The sequence below is a fragment of the Glycine soja genome, chromosome 19 (genome assembly GCF_004193775.1).
Source record: "Glycine soja cultivar W05 chromosome 19, ASM419377v2, whole genome shotgun sequence".
In the NCBI taxonomy this organism is placed as follows: domain Eukaryota; kingdom Viridiplantae; phylum Streptophyta; class Magnoliopsida; order Fabales; family Fabaceae; genus Glycine; species Glycine soja.
In genome coordinates this window covers 36,238,920-36,260,060 of record NC_041020.1, presented here as the reverse complement: position 1 = coordinate 36,260,060, position 21,141 = coordinate 36,238,920, and the positions used below count along the sequence as shown (strand labels likewise).

Sequence of the window (21,141 nt, the reverse complement as noted above, 5' to 3'; positions counted from 1 at the left end):
TAATCTAATATTTGTAGTTTTCTGTAAAACCATTTTGCAATTCCTATTCTCTGTTTTTACCGAGTTGATCTATTATATAGCAAATCATATATGATAGCAAGTGAGTTTCATTAATATTATCTCTGGCAAAAGAGACTACATAAGTTATATTTATCTTAATCATACAAGACTGATTGTAATCTTATCAAGCATTTGTAGTTGGATGATGAAAATTAGTTTCCTCGTCAACATGCCCTCACGGCCTCACGTGATATTCTTTGAAGATTGCTAAGCCACATTTTTTCATAGCTGCTTTAGAAATACTCTTATAAAGATTTAAATATGTGCAGCTCCAAGAGGTTATCAACAACTTTGTGCTAGGAAATTGACGTATGTTTTTTTTTTCTTTGCTGGAAATCAAAAGACATTTCGCCAACCCTGTAATTTTCAGCAAACATAGTTACGTTAGGGAAGGTGATAGAGAAGGATGATGAAGAGAAAGGGAAAGGAACGAAAGGAGTTTCTGCCCCTCAATTTTATGTTTAAATTTGCATCCATTTGTTTAAAAAAAAAAAAAAAAAGCCTCTTACGTGATAGAAATATATGCATGGTTATCAATCTCTCCCACTCATTGTAAATTTTATTTTTAGTAGACTCTGGATAGATTATATAAACTCTAAAGTAAACTCAAGAAGTTAGTAAGTTAAAAAAATTATATCAAAATGTAAATCATTTTGGATTATTTTTTGTCCGTTAGTATTCAACATACCTTCATTTAATATATTATTTCCGAATAATAAAATTTTCATCTTTAATAACATCAAACTCTTGTTCTCTAATTACAAATTATTATCTAGTATTGATGCATTACTAGACTTGATTATTTAAGTATTATGAAATTTATGATTTACTATTTTACTATATTATATTATTAAAATGTTTAATTGATATGTTATTTATAGATATTTTGTTATTACTTTTATATGAAGTGGACTCTTACGAGTCTACGAGTCGAGTCCATGAGTCGAGTCTATAGAACTTTCACGAGTTTACATAAACTCTCGAGTTTGATAACTTTGAATATATGTTGGCAATGACAAGCTGCAACTCACTAGATTTTCCTTGGAAAAAAATGTGTCCAATTACTAGTCTGATAACAAAAGATTATCTAAACCTAATGTAATGTCCATGCCGGAGCCATTGTTGTCAGAACCATAATTGTCCAACGTTGCTGGATCCAAGTTTCCTATATTTTTGTTTCCACAGCCGAAAATGAACCAAAAAATCATGTATTTCCTATATGCTTAATTTAACCAAGAGGATCCTCTTAGTTGAATGTACAATACATTAAAAAAAAATTGTTACTATATACGACGTTTTCTGCAATGACCTTGGTCTGCATTTCCAACGCCTCTTGCCAGCAATGTGACTCTAGATTCATTTTTCATCCATAAATCCAAGGAGAATGTACATGCCAGCATCCATATCACTGACATTCCAGAATGTGGTGGTGGCAGTGGTCTAATGCAGAGTCCTCACCAAGGAGTGAACGAAGAATGCATCATTAGCTGTCCGTTATACGTGCAATCAAGCAAAGAGCAATTCCTGTGTCCATAGATTTAAGTTGCCTTAGCAGCAGTAGGATTTCGACCAAACTGGATGATCATTGGCTTGCCTTTTAATACATATCCATTCACTAGATTCTGCAACCAACGATAATATGCAACATAAACCATTAATAACACAAACAAGTAAATAACTTCATGAAAAAATTCTTATCGGGACAGTTCATGAAAATTAAGAACAATTATTAGCATGTCTAACTGCACATGCTGCAGTAACAATCTACACACACAAAAAAAAGACTACAACAGAAAAGGAAAGAAATATCTGAAAACATAATCATCTTGAATAAACCATCATTTTTTTTTCAGCGAACAATTAAAAGGAGTAAAACCAATCTCGTGTGAGAAACATACCAAAGCATGATGGGCCAACTCAATGGAGGGAAACGTTATAAACGCTTGACCCCTCATCCGTCCTTCCTGAAATTCGAAACTAGCTGTCAATTTCAGGCTCACAAATATGCTATCACATGACTTTCATGGGGATATAAATACTGGTTAGTTGATTAGTTGACTCAGCACACCAGCATGTTATTCAACTGGATCATCTTATAAGTAGGCAATGTTTATTTTGGATCTCTTTTTGCATAGCATCAACAGTAAAGTTGATTATGGAATAATGAAGACTTTACCTGCATCAGTTTGACTTGAAGACCAGACTTAGCAGCATCAATACTTCCAAACAAGGAGCCTGTAGCAATAAAAGAAAGATAAATGTAAACTGTGGAGTTAACATTCATACAATATATAATATGAAAATCTCAGTAGTTTGTTTCATTTTGTTTTTTTATAATATCATTATTTCATTTTTAGATATAAAGCATTCAAATTGCAAGTGAAGACTATTAAACAAATTCTGAATCCAGTAAAAGTCTTGAGAGCTCACCAAATATAAAATAGAAATCATCAGCAATCACATCTTTTGCCAAATTCTTAATATACAACACAGGAGCAGGATTTCCAGCTGTATAGTTCTGCACAACACAATCCATCAGTTCAAGAAAGTCGCAAAAGGATAAATTTGTGCACTATAGAAGCTCTAATAAATTATTTCTTGATAGACCTTTCATAAGTCATAACTAAGGTATACTGTAGGAGAAATAAGGTGAGAAGCAGAGAATCAAGCCTCAAAGGTTATGAGGAAATCACGAAGAATACAAACAATAGGAATGTGCAGCTTAATGAAATGGACAGGTGGCAGAAAGAGAATGAGTCAGAGGAGAATTCTGTTGGGAGGGCAGTATAAGGGGTAGTGGAGTGTGAGAAAGGGGAAGAGAAAAAGTAAGGTTAGTTTTGGGGTGGGAGGAAGCAGGGCCCTCAAAGAGCCTGCAGTATTGTTTTTCTATCTTTGCCATATATATTTATTTTTCATGAATCTGTACATTGTCTCCGGACTGAAATCAGTTCCGGAGCTTATATACAGACAGTTATAAGGAAACAGGAACCATTGGACAACACAATGCATCAGGGGCATTTAGAGAATAGTAGCAGCAAAGTTCCATTAGTTAAATAACTTCATCATCCAAAACTCAGTAATCAGTACCCATTGATGACAAATTTTTTTTTATGAAAGGCCATGTACTGTGATGAGACTTATGATTACATAAAAGGCTAACTTGCTACTTGCTAGCAGTAAGAGTTCCTCACTTGAAAGATGAAACTAATTCAAGTTTACTGCACAAAAAAACTTGTTAAGGGGGCTTCTAAAAAATCAATAAAGGGAAATCCAAGCTACTCCTAAATTTATCTGTGCAAGCTCACAAGAATGGTATCCATGATAGAGACAGGATAGTTTTCAAAGGTAAACAAAATCTAAATCTTTTTCCCCTGCCCAACCATGCTAGTGCAAAAACTGGTTCAAAACTCATCCTCTTTACCCTTGCTTTCAGGTAATATTCTAATGGAAAATAATCCAATCAGATATTTTAGGACTTGTTCCATTTGGAGAAAACTTTTTCTGTTTGTATTTCTTGTTTTCACATATAATTACAAAAATGTCACCTTATTATCATTTTGTTTCTTGTTTCTGAATATTTGTACTGGAAGTGGTGGAAACAAATCCTGCCTAGGGTAGCTTTGCTATTCTTAGCCGGTCTCAAGCCCGGATAAAAGGAGAGGGTTGTGTTAGGCTTTCGACAGCCAACGTTAAACTTTGTCGAATCTCTATGACATGGATCAATTACGTAATAATGTGAATGCTAGGTCGTTGCCCGGAAGCAACACGCTGTATGGCTCGAGTACAGTGTCAAAAGAGCAAGGGCCGCTGCATCGCCGCCCGGATGTAGTGAAAAGTAAGCAAGGGTTCCCACATTTTCGTGAACGGGTGTGGGTAAAGAAGCTAGTTCATGACAGGAGGATTCGCTTTGGTACATGGAATATAGGCACACTTACTGGAAAATCTATGGAAATAGTGGATGTTATGGTGAGGAGGAAGATCAATTTTATATGCCTACAAGAAACTAAGTGGACAGGTGAAAAAGCGAAAGAATTAGACAACTCGGGATTTAAGCTGTGGTATACGGGAAAAATCAGATCAAGAAATGGGGTAGGGATTATTGTGGACAAGGAGTGGAAGAAGGATGTCGTGGATGTAAGAAGAGTAGGAGATCGTATCATAGTCTTAAAATTGGTAGTGGGACAGGACACCTTTAATGTTATTAGTGGGTACGCACCTCAGGTTGGGTTAGCAGAACACTTTAAGATAAAATTTTGGAAGGATCTAGAAGGGGTATTTCAGGATATACCCCAAGGAGAGAAAGTTTTCCTAGGAGGGGATCTCAATGGACATGTAGGTAGCGTGGCTAGAGGTTTTGAGGGGGTGCATGGGGGTTTTGGCCTAGGGGAGATGAATGGGGAGGGTAAATCCATCTTGGAGTTTTCGGAGGCTTTGGATCTTTCTATAGCCAATACATGGTTTAAGAAAAGAGAGGAACATCTTATCACTTACAAAAGTGGAGGGACATGTTCTCAGATAGATTTCTTCCTTATCAGGAAGTCTGATAGGAAGTATTGCTTGAACTGTAAAGTTATCCCGGGAGAGAGCTTGACTACCCAACATAGAGTTTTGGTTATGGATGTAAGAATTAGAGATAGGGCAAAGAGAAGAAGTCCTCTGGTAGCACCAAGGATCAAATGGTGGCACTTGAAGGGTGAGAAACAAGGAATCTTTCAACAAAAGATATGGGAGGGTTGGTGTGGACAATCACAAGGAAGTGCAAATGATATGTGGAACAAGATGTCCCAAGAGATTATTAAAGTGGCTAAAGAGACGTTGGGTGAATCTAGAGGTTTTGGACCTAGGGGTAAAGAATCGTGGTGGTGGAATGAAAATGTTCAGAGCAAAGTTAGAGTAAAAAAGGAGTGTTTCAAGGAGTGGTCTAGGTGTAGAAATTCTGAAACTTGGGATAAGTATAAGATAGCTAGAAATGAAACCAAAAAGGCGGTGAGTGAAGCAAGAGCCCAAGCTTTTGACGGACTATACCAAGCTCTAGGAACCAGGGACGGAGAAAGATCTATATATAGGCTTGCTAAGGGTAGAGAGAGGAAGACTAGAGATTTGGATCAAGTAAAGTGTGTTAAGGATGAAGAAGACAAAGTCTTAGTGCATGAAAAAGATATCAAGGAAAGGTGGAAGACGTATTTCCACAACTTATTTAATGATGGATATGGATATGACTCTAGCAGTCTAGACACAAGAGAAGAGGACCGGAACTATAAGTACTATCGTCGGATTCAGAAACAGGAAGTAAAGGAAGCGTTGAAAAGAATGAGTAATGGTAAGGCGGTGGGGCCAGACAACATACCTATTGAAGTGTGGAAAACTCTTGGAGATAGAGGTCTTGAGTGGCTCACCGAACTCTTTAACGAAATTATGAGGTCAAAACGCATGCCGGAAGAATGGAGGAGAAGCACGTTAGTGCCAATCTATAAGAACAAGGGGGATATACAAAATTGTGCAAATTATAGGGGAATCAAGCTCATGAGTCATACCATGAAATTATGGGAAATAGTGATCGAACGGAGATTAAGAAAGGAGACTCAAGTTACTGAGAATCAATTTGGTTTCATGCCGGGAAGGTCGACCATGGAAGCGATTTATTTATTACGGCGGGTGATGGAGCAATATCGCATGGCCCAACAAGACTTGCACTTGATTTTTATTGACTTGGAGAAAGCGTATGATAGAGTGCCTAGAGAGATTTTGTGGAAAGCTCTAGAGAAGAAAGGGGTTAGGGTTGCATATATTCGAGCTATCCAAGATATGTATGATAGGGTATCGACTAGTGTTAGGACACAGGGTGGAGAGTCAGACGATTTTCCCATCACAATTGGTTTACATCAAGGGTCAACCCTTAGCCCCTACCTTTTTACCTTAATTCTGGATGTCCTCACGGAACAAATCCAAGAGATAGCGCCGAGATGCATGCTTTTTGCAGATGACATAGTCCTCCTTGGAGAGTCGAGGGAGGAGTTGAATGAGAGGTTGGAAACTTGGAGACGAGCTCTAGAAACACATGGCTTTCGCCTAAGCAGAAGCAAATCGGAGTATATGGAATGTAAGTTCAACAAAAGAAGGAGGGTTTCTAACTCAGAGGTGAAAATAGGAGACCATATTATCCCTCAAGTCACACGATTTAAATATCTTGGGTCTGTAATACAGGATGATGGGGAAATTGAAGGGGATGTGAATCATCGCATTCAAGCAGGATGGATGAAATGGAGAAAAGCATCGGGGGTGTTATGTGATGCAAAGGTACCGATCAAGCTAAAGGGAAAGTTTTATCGGACTGCGGTAAGACCGGCGATTTTGTACGGAACAGAATGTTGGGCGGTCAAGAGCCAACATGAGAATAAAGTAGGTGTAGCGGAGATGAGGATGTTGCGGTGGATGTGTGGTAAGACTCGACAGGATAAAATTAGAAACGAAGCTATTAGAGAGAGGGTGGGAGTAGCGCCTATTGTAGAGAAGATGGTGGAAAATAGACTTAGGTGGTTTGGACATGTAGAGAGAAGACCGGTAGACTCTGTAGTGAGGAGAGTAGACCAGATGGAGAGAAGACAAACAATTCGAGGCAGAGGAAGACCCAAAAAGACTATAAGAGAGGTTATCAAAAAGGATCTCGAAATTAATGGTTTGGATAGAAGTATGATACTTGATAGAACATTATGGCGGAAGTTAATCCATGTAGCCGACCCCACCTAGTGGGATAAGGCGTTGTTGTTGTTGTTGTTGTTGTTGTTGTTGAAGTGGTGGAAACAGAGAAAAAAATGAAAATAAGATGGCTTTTTTCATTTTTTTATAACTGTTAGTGAAAACAGGAAAATGGAAATGCAAGCAAAACATTTTTCCAATCCAAACAAGCCCTACATTTAGCTTATAAGTTATAGAAATGACTACATCTAGCCTTCTATTAGACTCAATAACTCAGTTCTTGTGAAAATTTTGACTAATATTACTACTCACCAAAGTTAAAGAAATACAACCTGTATGCAGGATATGACATTGTGAATTTGTGATATAAATTACATCCAGCAACAAAACATTAATATTAATATCCTATACAAAATAACAAAATAGAAACAGTAGGAAAATTCCTTAAGCCAAGTGTATTGTGTTTTCTTATAGAGTATTGAAGCAAATTGTTCTTATTTATAAACCAATGCAGAACAGGACAGTTACAGCAGTGAAATGCCACAATTAGTCCTCAGCCACATATAATAAACCATGAATTTTTATGACATTGACAAAAATTGTCTTTGAATCAATTAGCAGAGACTAAATTGGAAAATAACTTTGACTACACAGTAAATATTGGATTTCCACATAGACTGGTATAAAGCTTGCTTCTTGTCGTTGGGCTTGTAGTACTGGAATGGAACTGTAAATTCAGATATTTTATATCCATACCTTAAACATTGGAAGGGATAAGATTTCCTCAGGAGGCAACTTTCCTCTCTCCAATTCATCTGGAGTCAAAAATTTGTTAGGATCCGGAACATCTTTTTCTGGCTCTTGTAACTCTTGTGTTGTGTCATCATCTTTATGTTCTTTCACTGTTGCTTTGGGAACAATGTTTATCTGTAAAATCATAATGCAAACAAAATTAAAGAGCTAAAAACATTGTTAATTGTTATCCAAAAATCAATCTCTGGGAAAGAAATACCTTTAAGACATGGTTCTTTTTTATCACAGGGATTTCCTTTGGAACCAAGGTGGCTGGTTTTACTCCAACAGACTCATGAGCCACACCCTTATCAATAGCAGGGCCAACAATGGTCTCACGCCTGGCACGCTTTTGTCCAGACTTTCTTATTCTTGCTTCATCCTCCTAAAAACTTGTTATAATTTCCAGTAATAACAATTTGACTAAAAAGATAGGAAAAAGATATCTCCTAATGGCATCATAATTTTATAGTTTGATAATCACTTATGAAATAATTTATGTTTCAGTAATAATGTTTTCAAATTCAAACAGAACAACAGCTTGAAAGTGTAGTGTAAGTATATTGTGCAGTGATAAAAAGGAATGTGAATATCTATGAAATATTACCTTAAATACATAACATTAGACTTTTAGGTGGATAAAAAAAAACACATGTTTTATACCAATTCTGAAATATTTAGGCAATCTGCATATTCAATCATAAAGGATGTTACCAATTCTGAAAGCAGTGAAGATGTTACCTCATCTGAAGATTCCATCTCAGATTCGCCACTAGACAGATCTGCAGACCAAGGATTCACAGTTACAGTAGGTGCAGGTAGAGGTGGTGGCGGTGCTGGTACCTCTGGAGGTAATGGAGGTGTGGGCAGTGCCATACGAAACGGAGCCGGGATGTTCATTTTGTTCATCAAGTGTAGAACCTGTATAAGAGAGTTACAATCAATATGATTACTATTTGTGGTCAGTTCAACACAAAACAAGCACACAGAAAAAAGTTACATTGGTTGATAAAGAAACCAATAAATCCTAGCAGCCTCAACTAATACTGGAACAACCTGAGTGTAAAAGCGAGGAACAGCAATTAGAGCATTCACAATATTGGTCAATATATTTCCATCAGGTGGAGGGTAAGCATACCTGAAAAACAAGTTTTGTTAGATTATATGCAAACCAAACAAAATGATACTACACTGCAAAGATGGTTTTTAAAAACTTATCATCATATATAATATCATCCATAATTAATATTAGGATGCATGATAGTAAACATATTTAACAATCTCAAATGTATTTCATTTATTTATTTAACAGCAACACAAAAAACTAACTTTATTCGGTAAGATTTGCCCATGAAATAATATTTGGTAAAGCTATATCCATGGTTTTCTTTTCAAGTTTCCACCCCAAATGGCCAAATCTAACACCTAAGGCAATAAAAGGGGCAGAAATAATCATTGTACACATTAGATAGTATTACAGTTTGCAATGACATTATGCTTTGCCTAATTATACTATTATTGAACCATATGCAATAAAAAAAAGTCAAAGATGTTAAAGGAGAGTAAAAAAATATAGAGGAAGGGGAGAACATATCAATAATAGACTGTTTATTCTTTAAAATGTCCTGTACTCAATACATTTATACTTGCAAGAAGAATGGTGTCAATTAAAATGGGTTACCATGACATTACACTAATAAATTAAGTTGCACAGAATTCTTAAAATAATTCTTTCAAATTGATTCAAGATTATACCCCATCAACCTCAACAATATATAACCATAAACTTCTTATCCTTTTCCTCTGAATTTACAGTAATTTTCTTTCATTTTTTACTCAAGTCATTTCATTTTGTTAAACTATTTTTCATATTTGTGCACCTGGCAGGCTGGCATCCCTTTAGCATCCTATTGCAATAAAGCAACAAATACTAACAACTGCAAAGTGAGAAGAAGCAGCATACTCAAGATGTGGAGGAAATGGATAATTGACACCAAGTCTATCAGCAATAGGTTCAGGAATAGGGAGGGCTCCTGATTTTGTATCTCCATCAATAGGTTTGGTTACATTTGCATTCTTCAGCATTGATGTTTTAGAGTCCTTTCCCAACTGGTCTCCGCTACTTTTTTCACCATTCTCAGTTGGGTTACTAGCTCTCTCTGCTGACAAGACTTTACCAAGAAATCTCAACCTGATCAATCCCAAGCAAAAAAAAAATTATAATCATTTAGCTTAAATATTTTATGGTTTTATCTTTGACTCATCATGAATTTATTTATACGTATTTTCTTTGTGTTGCAAAATCATGAACCCACTAAAAAAGATATCAGAATAGATTACTGCAATGTAAAGCCAAACAAGAATACTGTATACCAAGGTTTTCTCTTCAAATATGGAGCCAAATTATTTCTATATTTGAAATAAAAAAAGTATGCTGTATGCAAATTATTCAATTAATAATACCCATTTAGTTGCCGTTGTGCTTGAGATGCCACAATCTCATTTTTGAAATCCGCAAAAGCACAATTTCTCAACCTGAATGAGATCAAGAAATTAAGATTAAAGCATCATTTGGCAGTATTCATGAACACAAATAAATTGGAACAAAAAGTATAAATTGGCCAAATGCCACTCAAATCTTCCATGTCCTTGAATAAAGAACATGTATGAATGAATTGGAAGTACCACCAAGGACAAAAACAAGGTTCAAGTAGCACAATAAGTTTAGCAGTTAAACATAAAGGAATATAAAGTTGAGGCTCACAATTAAAAACATAGGTAGATTAATGAGCAGGAGACTTATAAAGTTGCACCCAATACATAGTTCTCTCCGAGATATGATAGCACAAATAAGTAAAGGAATTATTACTTCAATGAAAAAAAAAAGGTTCAATAACAGACAGTCTCAAAATGAACATAGTGTGTGTCTGGTTACGCTTTGTAAACTCATGTATTATTAGCAAATTTTAACATACAATCCATTAAAATGTAGCAGAAGCTAGTAGACTTTGCTTTGATTCAACACGCATGATGTGCAGCCAAACACAGTCACACTGTTACAATTTTTAGATGGCTTTCACTACTAAGCAAGATTAAACTCTTGAAAGGGTAAAAAGTCACAACCAAACGGTGGAAATAGTAGGGAGAATGAGAGGATGGTTTCTTTCCTATAAAGAAATACAAAATATTGTTGGTTTTCTTTTACAGTCAACAATTGTTGAACTCCTTTAAATTTAATTAGCCCTGTGATCATTCTGCCACAAAAGAAACTCCTATTCTCTGGTTTCATTTCATGAAACCACAAATGGCCAAACACATCATGCAAAGTAAAAGACACATAAGCAATGTTAAAACACAATTCCACTCTAAGGCTCCGTCACTGCCTGAAATGAAGAACTACATCATGTATTAATACAAACACAGAAGGCTCTGAAAAACGGTCATGCCCATTATACCAACCGCAACATCAATGTTTTTGAACACCGTGTAACCGCAAGTGCAACCACATTGGCTACATTTGTCCAAAATTTACCACAAAATCAAGGATTGCAACGGAAAAAACTGCAATTTAAAACCTTACAAACTCGCATTCTACTAGTTACTACTTCTGGGAGATATAAGGTTGCCCCAGTGGTCCGGGAAGGGTGAAGGGAGAAGGTAGGGGGGAGAGGTCGCGGATTCGATTCGTCCAACTAACATTTCTAACAAAACTAACTAACTAACATTTGTCAATAAAAAAATAAAAAAAAACTAGCTACTTCTTCTATTCTTCCTCACTACCATTTTGTCAAACCCCTCCTACTTATATTTTCTTTCTCGTTATGTCCAATTTAAAGGATACATATCAACACTGAAATATTTCTACCTCTACAAATAAACTACGAAACTGACATCACAACATAATACTCACAAAAGTGTTAACCATAGTCATATTCAAACAAGAGAAACGACCTTCAAATTTAAAAAAAAAAATGTTGGAAATTGAAAGGTGTTGCAGTTAAATACCTGCCAGTAGAGCAAGGGCGAACTGAGGAAGCGCCGAAATTGGCCAAGATCCGAGAGAGGGTGACGTCAGGAATGGCTTCTGGCAAGTGCTTAATCAAAAGGGTCGCCGGCACCAGTGATTCTGCGTCACAAGGCTTTGACTCTGTGCCCTGTAACGCAAACTGATGCTGATGCATGTGCCCGTGAGGGGAAGGATTGCTAGCCATGAAATGTCACCAACTGGCACCGTCTCTTTTTTCTGTCGAATTTCAATTTATTTGAAGGGTTAAGCACAGGGGAAAGGAGAGGGTTAAAGGAGAATTCAAATGCCCAAAAATTTTGCAGTTGCTTGTTGTGCAGTGCTCCCGGCAAGGATTTGACGGAAAGAAAATTTGGGGTAGTGAGCAAGGGAGTGCATTTTTAGGGATATTGGAAGAAAAAAATTATGGGAGTGTTACTGCAATGCTATCGGTCTTGGATGACTATACTAAACATTTAATGAGTAATAAGGGTTAAATCATTAATCACTATCTAATCATAAATAATAAACAAAGAGAATAATATATAATTTAACTTGTTAAATGTATTAATTCGTTTAAGTGATAATTTAAAAAAAGGTCGATTATCGTTTTCACATGAATGATATATATCTAATTTTTGTACAATTAATGAATATATTCATGAAGTGCAATCTGAGGATTTTTTTTGTAAATTAAACAAACTATACTATTTTAAGCCATGATTGAGTAAGGAAAACAAATGCCGGGAGTGACGAAAGATCGTGAACTCACGATTTGAATATTTTGGGGGCTTTCCTATATGTGATTCCTCACATGAGAGGGACTAATTCTCATAATTTCTTTCTTAATCACTCAAGAACTAAATTAGTTGAACCGGATGACTAATGGAGATGCATAACACACGCTAAATCATCTCACACTATCCCTAGCAATGAAGCATTTAGATGTTCTTTCTAGTTCTAAGGATTAAAAATATTTTCCAATGCCTAAACCCTAAATATAGCATATACATGGGTGATCAAATCAAATATATGTGAATAAGCACAAAAAGATACAATGAAATTAGAAATAACATTAATTAGATAGTGAGAATTATTATATCAAGAGAGTTTGGTGAAAAGCTCCTCAATCATGAGTGGTTTAACCTCTCATGAGTCATTATCATGAGAGGCTTAACCATACAAAAAAAATTAACAATGTGTGGGGGAATGGAAGGAAGATGGTGTGGAAGTAGTCGGTGACTTCCAATGACTTTCTTCTTTTTTTCTCGAGCTCTAGGTTTTTATCTTGTGTTCCAAGTCGGAAGTCCTCCCTTTTTTCTCATGTTTTTTCCTTGGAAATAATCATGGACTGAGTTTTTCAAAATAAACCATCTTAGAAAAGATTTTTAAAAAATAAAAAATTTAAAAAAGAAAAAAATTATTAGAATGATTAATTTTCTAATATGATTTTACATTAAAACCGATCTCATTATTAGAATAGTTTTTCATGCCTATGACCCATTGCAACCCACCACTTTTCTGTAGGGTTAGGACCAATGTTCTCTAAGCTTTGAAAGAAAAACATGTCTCAGCAAACATTCAATAAAATAAATAAAAACAGAAAAAAATTAAACACTCATTTAATTTGAAAATACAGGATAACATAAAAAAAATCCAAAAACTATAGAAGAAACTTTTGATGAGACTTAATATTAAATTTGCTTCAAATTTTAATTTAATACACTTTGTTATTTTAAAAAAAAATTATGATTTCATATCTTAAATATTATTCAAATTTTAAGTTGACTCTCAATTAAAGATTTAAATTAATCTATGATACAAAATATCAACATGAAATAAAATTTTAGCTAAATGTGTGATCTTATAATCAATAATTTTCGTTAAAATATCTTCTTTTTTTTATATATCAACCATAGGCTCACTCATTAAATTTAAATTTTGTACTAATTTTAATAGATTTTTTAGGTAAAGGAGAGATTAAATCTAAAATAAATATAAAATAATTTTCTTTAACTTTTTGAAATAAAATTAAAATTTTATTTAAATGATTTATGATAATCATTGCATTCGTAACTTAAGATTATATAATCTTATTAATAAAAAAATAATTACAAATAATACATCATATCTTAATAAAATTTACCACTTAATAATTTAAATTGATAAAAAAATATTAAAAATATAAAATAAAAATGAAATCCTTGAGGACCTAGGGCAAAGGCCTCGTTGACCTTATGGTCAACACGGCCTGTCTGTTCGTGCCAGCCTCGAGAATTATTTTTTTCCGGTAAAATGAAAAAGAATGATGCTAGAAATTGAATGCCAAAAGAATTTATCCCAAAACCTATAAAGATACATTTATATGCTTATCGGGTAAGGCACACTCCTTTCTTGTCGTAGATAGAAGATAGCACACATAACTGTAACATGATTCAGTGGGTTAAATCCTTACGCGCCAATTTAAAATCGGAGTGAGATGAAAATATAAAAATAGAAAATAGTACTACTAATAATAATAAAACTCTAGAAGGTTAATAACAAAGCCAGGCAAATGCAATGGACGGGGAATTTTATTCTCTGGTAATATATTTTTCTTAAAAAAATAGTAACACCATTATTGTATGATTATTTTTCTAATTGATTGAGTTTTTTTAATTAAAAATAAATTATTTTTGTGAGTAAAAAAAATAAACCACAAAAATATAAATAGTAAAAAAAACATAAAAAATTTACTCGCATATCGCAGTGGGTGTGGAATAGTGGTTCCGTACAGAAGAAATTTGCATCATCCTATCCTAGGATGTTAGGAATATCATTTTCATTAGGACATTGTTCTAGAAGATCGTTTGTTGGAGGCCCCTCATTGGTCGGTGAGCGATCTCAAACTCCTCCCCATGTTTTCATGCAACAAATCAGGTTTGATTCACGATCAAACTATAATGATTCAATTTTTGTTTTTTACTTAAGTTATATTTATAAGAAACACCTAAATGATACTATATTTTAAAAATTTATACTCATTTCTTATAAACATAAAAAATTATACTTCCTTTTTAAATATTATTATTTGATGTTATATTACTATTTTAACAATAAATCATTATATTTATAACTTAAACCGGTTTTTGATTACTGTAAAATGTAATTTTTTGTGCTTTTAGTTTTAACTATTTATAATGTGATAGTTTTGTTAGTTTTAAAGTTTAGTGTAGTTTTGTTAAGTGATAAATCCGTCAGCTTGTAAATTTGTTGCTCTAATAAGTGATAGGCTCATTAGCCTGTGTAAGCTTATTGACATGTTCAGGCTCATCAACTTGCTTAAAATCATAATATGAAGTAAATATTTAAATAAATGGACAAAACTTATATAAAGGTTAAGTTACTCTATCTTAAGAAAATATTGTAACATTTTCAAATTTGAATCACAGGATTATAAAGTAGGTAAGATTGACTTAAACAAAGTCTAATTAGATTCAACTTATTTTTACTCCCAGGTACTTTCATTAATTTCTTTCTTTTATATGCAATCTCATGTTTTTTTTTTACTTTTATATGCAATCTCATGTTTTTTTTATAAGATATATTAAAAAGCACATTTCAGATTAAATAATACGTTAAATGAACATTAAAAACCTTAATATGAAGAGAAATTTAAGAATTAAATTCATATTAATCTAAATACTCGAGTTTAATTTTGAAATTTAACTAATATTATAAGAGTTTAATACTTAGGTAGTGTTTTACGGTATTATTTCATCATAAATCACTATTTAAATTATTTTAAAATAATTATTTTAAAAATTAATAAATTTATTATATATTATAGGTTATGATTGGATGAAAGACCATGTAAAAAAATTTACATTCTGCATAACATTTTTTTCATATTATAATTTAATCATTGGAGTAAATTGGGTTTGAGTGTGGGACAAGTATCCATATTCCATACCCACAACCCTCAACCTATTTACACATTGGGAAACTCCAACTCTAAACTTGATGAAATCCGGATTTTATACCGTTAAAATTAGAATGAAACGAATTGAAACATGTATTTGCATACATGAATTGCTTCTTTTTTCCATGTTTAAGGATGACGTACAGTATAATTTCGACATCTTTTAGAAAAAGAAGACTAAAGTTACTCTTTCTTCCAATGATTAACGAGTGTATTGGTCGCTTTTTTCCTTTGCTTCCCACAAATATCACTTTCGCAACCTTTGCGTGTTTTTCCCCTACTTTTCCTCCCATGAAAGAAGCAACAAAAGCACCAAGAATCAAGATCAAGTAGCAAGCAGTGCATTATTAATTATAAGATGGAAGAAGCCAAAAGGCACAACCATAAAAGTGCGGTTAACTACCCCGCAAGCATAAAACCGCAATGAACGCTTTGCTTTGAATGGAAAAGAATATGCACTTAACATTTTCCCATTATTAATCACAAAAAAAGAAGAAGAAGAAAATAAAAAAAACCTAAACTCAAAACTCACATCACATGAATATGGAGAAACTAAACCTTTCTTCTCTTCCAATAACCGATACCCTCTAATTCCTTGCCCTTATCCCATTCCCCCGCCACCTCTACCGTGCTTGCTATGTACCCCATCATTTATCCATCCATCCATCAATCTTTCTCTCACCCCTTTTTAGCCTTTGCTTATAAATCCATCCCTCTTTTCCCCTTTGATTTCCCACATTCACATGGATATTCCAGCTTTTTATATATACCCTCCTATGATCTTATCCATTGAGACTCAATTATTAATTTGCCTAACACGCACAACTCATAAATGGGCAAAAGCGGGAAAAAAAAATGATCACATATATACGTATAAATAGAAATAAATTATAAAGTATAAGATAGCTTGAGAAAGGTATAGATATACACCCATGAGTCATGCATATAGGGTATGTGTGTGCAAAACATGTACAATGATTTGCACAATGTTAGAAAAGAGGCTTAGAAAAGGAAGATAGAACACCTTTAACCTATGGCATATTTAGGTGGACATTGATGATGAGTAGGTTAATTTCTTTCAACAAAAGATTCCGGCGGCAATCATAAACAATGTTTGGATCCTTTATAAACTGTCCTTCCTCTGTAACAAATTAAGACATACTCCTATATACCATTGGATTTACACCAATGATTAATTATTAAAAATAAGAGTACTTTTGTAATTGGTTAATTCCGGTCAAGATAATTATGACATTCGTCACTGTGATGCTGCAGAAATTCAAATCATCAAGAAGCCTGTGGTCACAGAAACAATTACTTTGTAATTATTATTGAGACTTTATGCTTTATGTGCTTCTATTATGGTTTGCTTTGAATGAGAAAAAAAATCCAAGACAAAATATGAATAATAATATACTACCTATTTTGTTTAGAGAAAATAGTATATATACTGATCATATATATGGTCATTTAATTATTAATATATAATAAATTTGTGGTATTTTATAATAGCAATCTTGAAAATCACACTGATATTTTATTAGCTGACATACAATGTAAAAAAAAAAAATCAAAGTTTTATTTTACATGTTTGTCCATTTGTATTTTCTTAAAATGTTAAATTTAATTTATTTAACTTATTGTTGTAGATTAAAGAAAAGGAAAAAAAAAAAACTTCTGAAAACAAGATTTATTTTCTTTCTTTGTATTTTAATGTTTATATTCAATTTAAATTTCAAAATTTTCTCTCCCATCTCATTTTCGTTATTTTTCTATGCTTAACACAGGTTGATGTTAATGTTAAAAAGAAAACACAGGTTAATGTTCTGGAAAATGCTCCTCACAGTCATCTTCTGCGCAGTTTCAGGGAATTATTCACATGCTTCATTAGCTTGACTAATTGGTACTCACTCAGATTCCAGTCACATATTCATTACTCCATTTATATATATTAACCAAATTTAGTTAAGTTTCATTAATTCCCTTAAAAATACTTAATTTATTCATTATGTAGTTTATGATAATAGTATTCATCATTACTGCATTTATATATATATATATATATATATATATATATATATATATATATATATATATATATATATATATATATATAATAACCAAATTTAATTAAGTTTAATAAATGCCCTTAAAAAATTAATGTATTTATTAAGTATCTTAATATATCCTAAAGCTGATGATTTAAAACAGCTTGTGTTAAAGCTGTTGACACTAATAAAATGTTATTTTTGCTGGTAAAAAGAATATCTTAAAACTGTGCTAGTTTCATGCAGAACCAATTCCAATTCACTAATAATTTTTTCACGAAAAAATTCGACGTGATCAAAGGCATCATCATATCTTGTGGTGTCCAGTACATGAAATTTTGAAAGGAAACAATAGTCGTGTCTTGGAGGTAGGCACTAGCTAGGTATCCGGAAACTTTAAATTCACAGGTTGGCAAAAAAGAAAAAAAAATACACAATTTTCTTAGGAATTAATGCTCCGCACTGTTGGTGGGGTGTCACAACTCACAAATACATATTCGACAGCGTATAAAATATATTATGCAGCAGAAGAATCAAATTAAGGGTAATTTATAATTAACGAGTAAAAAATAATATAGATTGAATAAATATTTGTTGGAAATATCTACAAGAACAAATGGATAGAAATTATGTATATATCCTCCGAAGAATTCAACTAGATTTTTATAATACAAAGAAAATTCTGGTCTGTATACAGAAGGGACGAGTGTGAACTTGGAATTAATATATGACGCAGCTAAAAAATTCAACGAAAAGAATAAAAAAAAAACCCACTGATATAACAAAAGAATATAGATGTACATGATTCATCAAGTCCTTCCCCTCGATATAACCTATGAAGAATAGAAAAAAGGAAAAAGAAAAAAACTAACACCGAAAAGGCCTGGATATCATAAATCTATACAGTGTATGTATGTGTACCCAAGAACTTTTCCTATGATGATGTCCTAATAATGTGTATGACCATGTTTATAATGATAATTAAAATCAAAAGAAAAACAAAAAAAACAAAAGGGTATGTGATTACTATGCACGGTGCTTATGATCCCACAATGAAAAAACCATGGATCTGCAAACTTGCTTTTATATATATATATATATATATATATATATATATATATATATATATATATATATATAAAATTCAATTCTCTTATCTTGTTCTTCAGTAGTCATCATCCCACTGCAGGCATTCCAAATCTGAGAGAGGTGCAACTGAAGAAGGGCCTTCAAGATCCTCGTACAATGCCCTATTATTATTTCTTCCCATGTTGTTGTCTTGCTGCTTCGAAACCACAGAGGATGTGTCAGTAGTGTTTCTGTCGTTGCTCAAGCCCGTGTCTTGTGAGTGATTAGAAGAAAATTGCTCCATCTTGCACTGTATGTGCTCGTTGTTCTTGGCTGCAAATGCTCTTAGGATAGCTTCATGATGGTTATTGTTGTTGTTAACAAAATCTGAGCCTGCAACACTTGGCATGATGGAACTTTTGATCCTGTTTTGGTGCACATAGTAATCAGCTGAGAACATGTTTAAGGGCTGTGAGAGAGTGTTGTTGCCCATTGCGTTAACGTTGTTGCTGAGATTGGCTTGGTTTGAGGTGTAGTTAATTGTGGGAATCTCATTATAGCTTCTGTGGTGGTGGTGATCTTCTGGCTTGATGAGAAGCTGCTGCTGGTGGTTGTTGATGGAGAAACTGGGAAGATAATAGCCCTCTGATTGTGATTTAGTTGATGAAGAAAGTGGGTTAGTGTTGTTGGTGGTGTTGGTGTTGCCATAAGGAGGATCCATGAGAGGTGGTAGTGAAGAATAATCAAGAAGATCATCCCCAATAGAGTTTATCCTCAAAAGGCCAGGAGTTGAGGACTTTTTGACATCTGTGTTCTTGTGAAAAACCCTTGAGACAACCCATTCATCCTGCAATAATAAAGAAAAAATGGAAAAGAAAAGAAAACTGTTAGCTTTCTTGAGACAATTAATAAAACTAAAGCTATATGACTAAAGGAGATACATGAAAGAAACTCCCAAACTAACACAGAAAGGACACTTCTCTAAAAAGAAAAAAAGGATTCACTTTTTTTCATAATACCTTTGCTGCCTTAGGAAGGTTGTAACTTGCAAATTTGCCCTCCAATCTGAACTCATGCATGACCCAATTGGTCTTCTCCCCCTTTGGAGCTCTCCCTCTATAGAACACAAGGGTCTTCTTCATCCCCACAAGGTTCCCTTTCCCTTTGTAAATCTCCTTATCTTTTCCTGTGGCCTTCCAGTACCCAGATTCTGTTGCTCTATTGGTCCTCATCCCAGTTGGGTACTTCCTATCCTTTTGGCAGAAGAAGTACCACTCTTTCTCCCCTATCTTGGCTTTCTCTGCACAACACATTAACCCAACCTAGTCAATATTTCATTCGAACCTCAAAATAATCACAAGAAGAATGTTTGCTATTACAATGAATTTATTACAGTTGACCACGAGTTTGTCTGTAATAGCCGTCGATAAATTACAGACGACTTTAATTTTCAAACCATCAAATTTACAAACCAGAAGCTAAAGTTTATTACAATATGAGAGAGAGAGAAATTAAATTAACTTACTTGGTAAATCCCAAGGTTCACACTTGTTCAAATCAGCCTCTCCAATAGCAATTGCACTGAAACTGCTATTCCTCACCTTCTCAGTGAGATAATAAGTGATTATCTCTTCATCTGTAGGGTGGAACCTGAAACCTGGAGGCAAATCTAGAGGCTCCTCACCTTTGTTCACCACAATAGGCTCTTCCATGAAATCAAATATATATATATAAGTTTGAAGAATTCAAAAATATTATATGTATCACAAAACCCTTTCAAGCTAGCAAAAGAAGAAAGCTATTATAACTAAGAAGAGATTGAAAAGAGGAATGAAGAATCAATTTCTAAGAAGAAGAAGAAGAAGTGGAAAGAGAGTTTTTAAGAAAGTAGAACGAAGGGAAGATGGTGTGTTTAAATAGAGGAGCGTGTGCATATTACACCTCACACGCTGTAAGATCCGTAGTGTGCAAGGCACTTGCTGAGAAAGCCTACGATTGGTGTTTTAATTTGTTTTTTTTTTTCTTTCTTTATTCTTTTTTGTTATTTTTTCTTTCCCCCTTATAGTTTTGTTTTTTCCAATATATATACGTGTATTTTTATTGGTATATTATGACGTATGTCCTATCCGGGTGGTTTCTTCGCTATATCTACCCCTTTGAAAATGAATGTGATGAGAAAAGAAAAATGGTAAAAAAGGAGCTTTCAAAGCTTGTGGGCCCCACTTTCTCTATAGGCCCCCTCCCCCACTTTTTCATATATATTTTTTTATAAAATAAATGAAATATAACAACTTTATCCAACCAAACTTTTGCAGATTTCAATTGCCTGTTTGCATCATCTCTGTTTAAATGTGTGGAAGGGTGGGAAGAAGTAGAAAATAAAAATGAACTGTTCCTCCTTCATGTCAATTTTTTTCTATAATGTGTACTATTGAAAGCAGAAGTTGCTAGTTCTGCTTCTTAGTTGAATACTTAAATTTCATTTTGTCTACAAATACTAGTAGCAGCTTTAG

General features: G+C 33.7%; 2 protein-coding genes across 2 annotated transcripts; both read right to left on the bottom strand.

The window, feature by feature from the left end:
• Positions 1-1,062: 1,062 nt before the first annotated feature.
• Positions 1,063-12,008, bottom strand: LOC114400677 (U11/U12 small nuclear ribonucleoprotein 65 kDa protein-like). Its single transcript, XM_028363249.1, has 11 exons — positions 11,554-12,008; positions 10,012-10,083; positions 9,512-9,739; positions 8,605-8,686; positions 8,290-8,469; positions 7,769-7,933; positions 7,513-7,683; positions 2,491-2,578; positions 2,237-2,295; positions 1,959-2,024; positions 1,063-1,682 (listed from the first exon to the last, which is right to left on the bottom strand). The coding sequence occupies exons 1-11, from the start codon at positions 11,757-11,759 to the stop codon at positions 1,599-1,601; spliced, it is 1,401 nt and encodes a 466-aa protein (XP_028219050.1). The 5' UTR covers positions 11,760-12,008; the 3' UTR covers positions 1,063-1,598.
• A 6,310-nt stretch (positions 12,009-18,318) lies between these two features.
• Positions 18,319-20,488, bottom strand: LOC114398146 (NAC domain-containing protein 87-like). Its single transcript, XM_028360304.1, has 4 exons — positions 20,154-20,488; positions 19,648-19,928; positions 18,700-19,475; positions 18,319-18,663 (listed from the first exon to the last, which is right to left on the bottom strand). The coding sequence occupies exons 1-3, from the start codon at positions 20,338-20,340 to the stop codon at positions 18,726-18,728; spliced, it is 1,218 nt and encodes a 405-aa protein (XP_028216105.1). The 5' UTR covers positions 20,341-20,488; the 3' UTR covers positions 18,319-18,663; positions 18,700-18,725.
• Between the last annotated feature and the right edge of the window lie 653 nt (positions 20,489-21,141).

Bases quoted from the DNA above. Each gene is read 5' to 3' on its own strand.
- LOC114400677 (XM_028363249.1), bottom strand. From the start codon at position 11,759: ATGGCTAGCAATCCTTCCCCTCACGGGCACATGCATCAGCATCAGTTT. The intron at 10,084-11,553 runs GTATTTAACTGC...GATCTCATTCAG, and splicing joins CGCCCTTGCTCTACTGGCAG to GTTGAGAAATTGTGCTTTTG. The intron at 2,025-2,236 runs GTAAAGTCTTCA...TTCGAATTTCAG, and splicing joins TTCAAGTCAAACTGATGCAG to GAAGGACGGATGAGGGGTCA.
- LOC114398146 (XM_028360304.1), bottom strand. From the start codon at position 20,340: ATGGAAGAGCCTATTGTGGTGAACAAAGGTGAGGAGCCTCTAGATTTG. The intron at 19,929-20,153 runs GTAAGTTAATTT...TGTGTTGTGCAG, and splicing joins TGAACCTTGGGATTTACCAA to AGAAAGCCAAGATAGGGGAG. The intron at 19,476-19,647 runs GTATTATGAAAA...TTATTATTGCAG, and splicing joins ACCTTCCTAAGGCAGCAAAG to GATGAATGGGTTGTCTCAAG.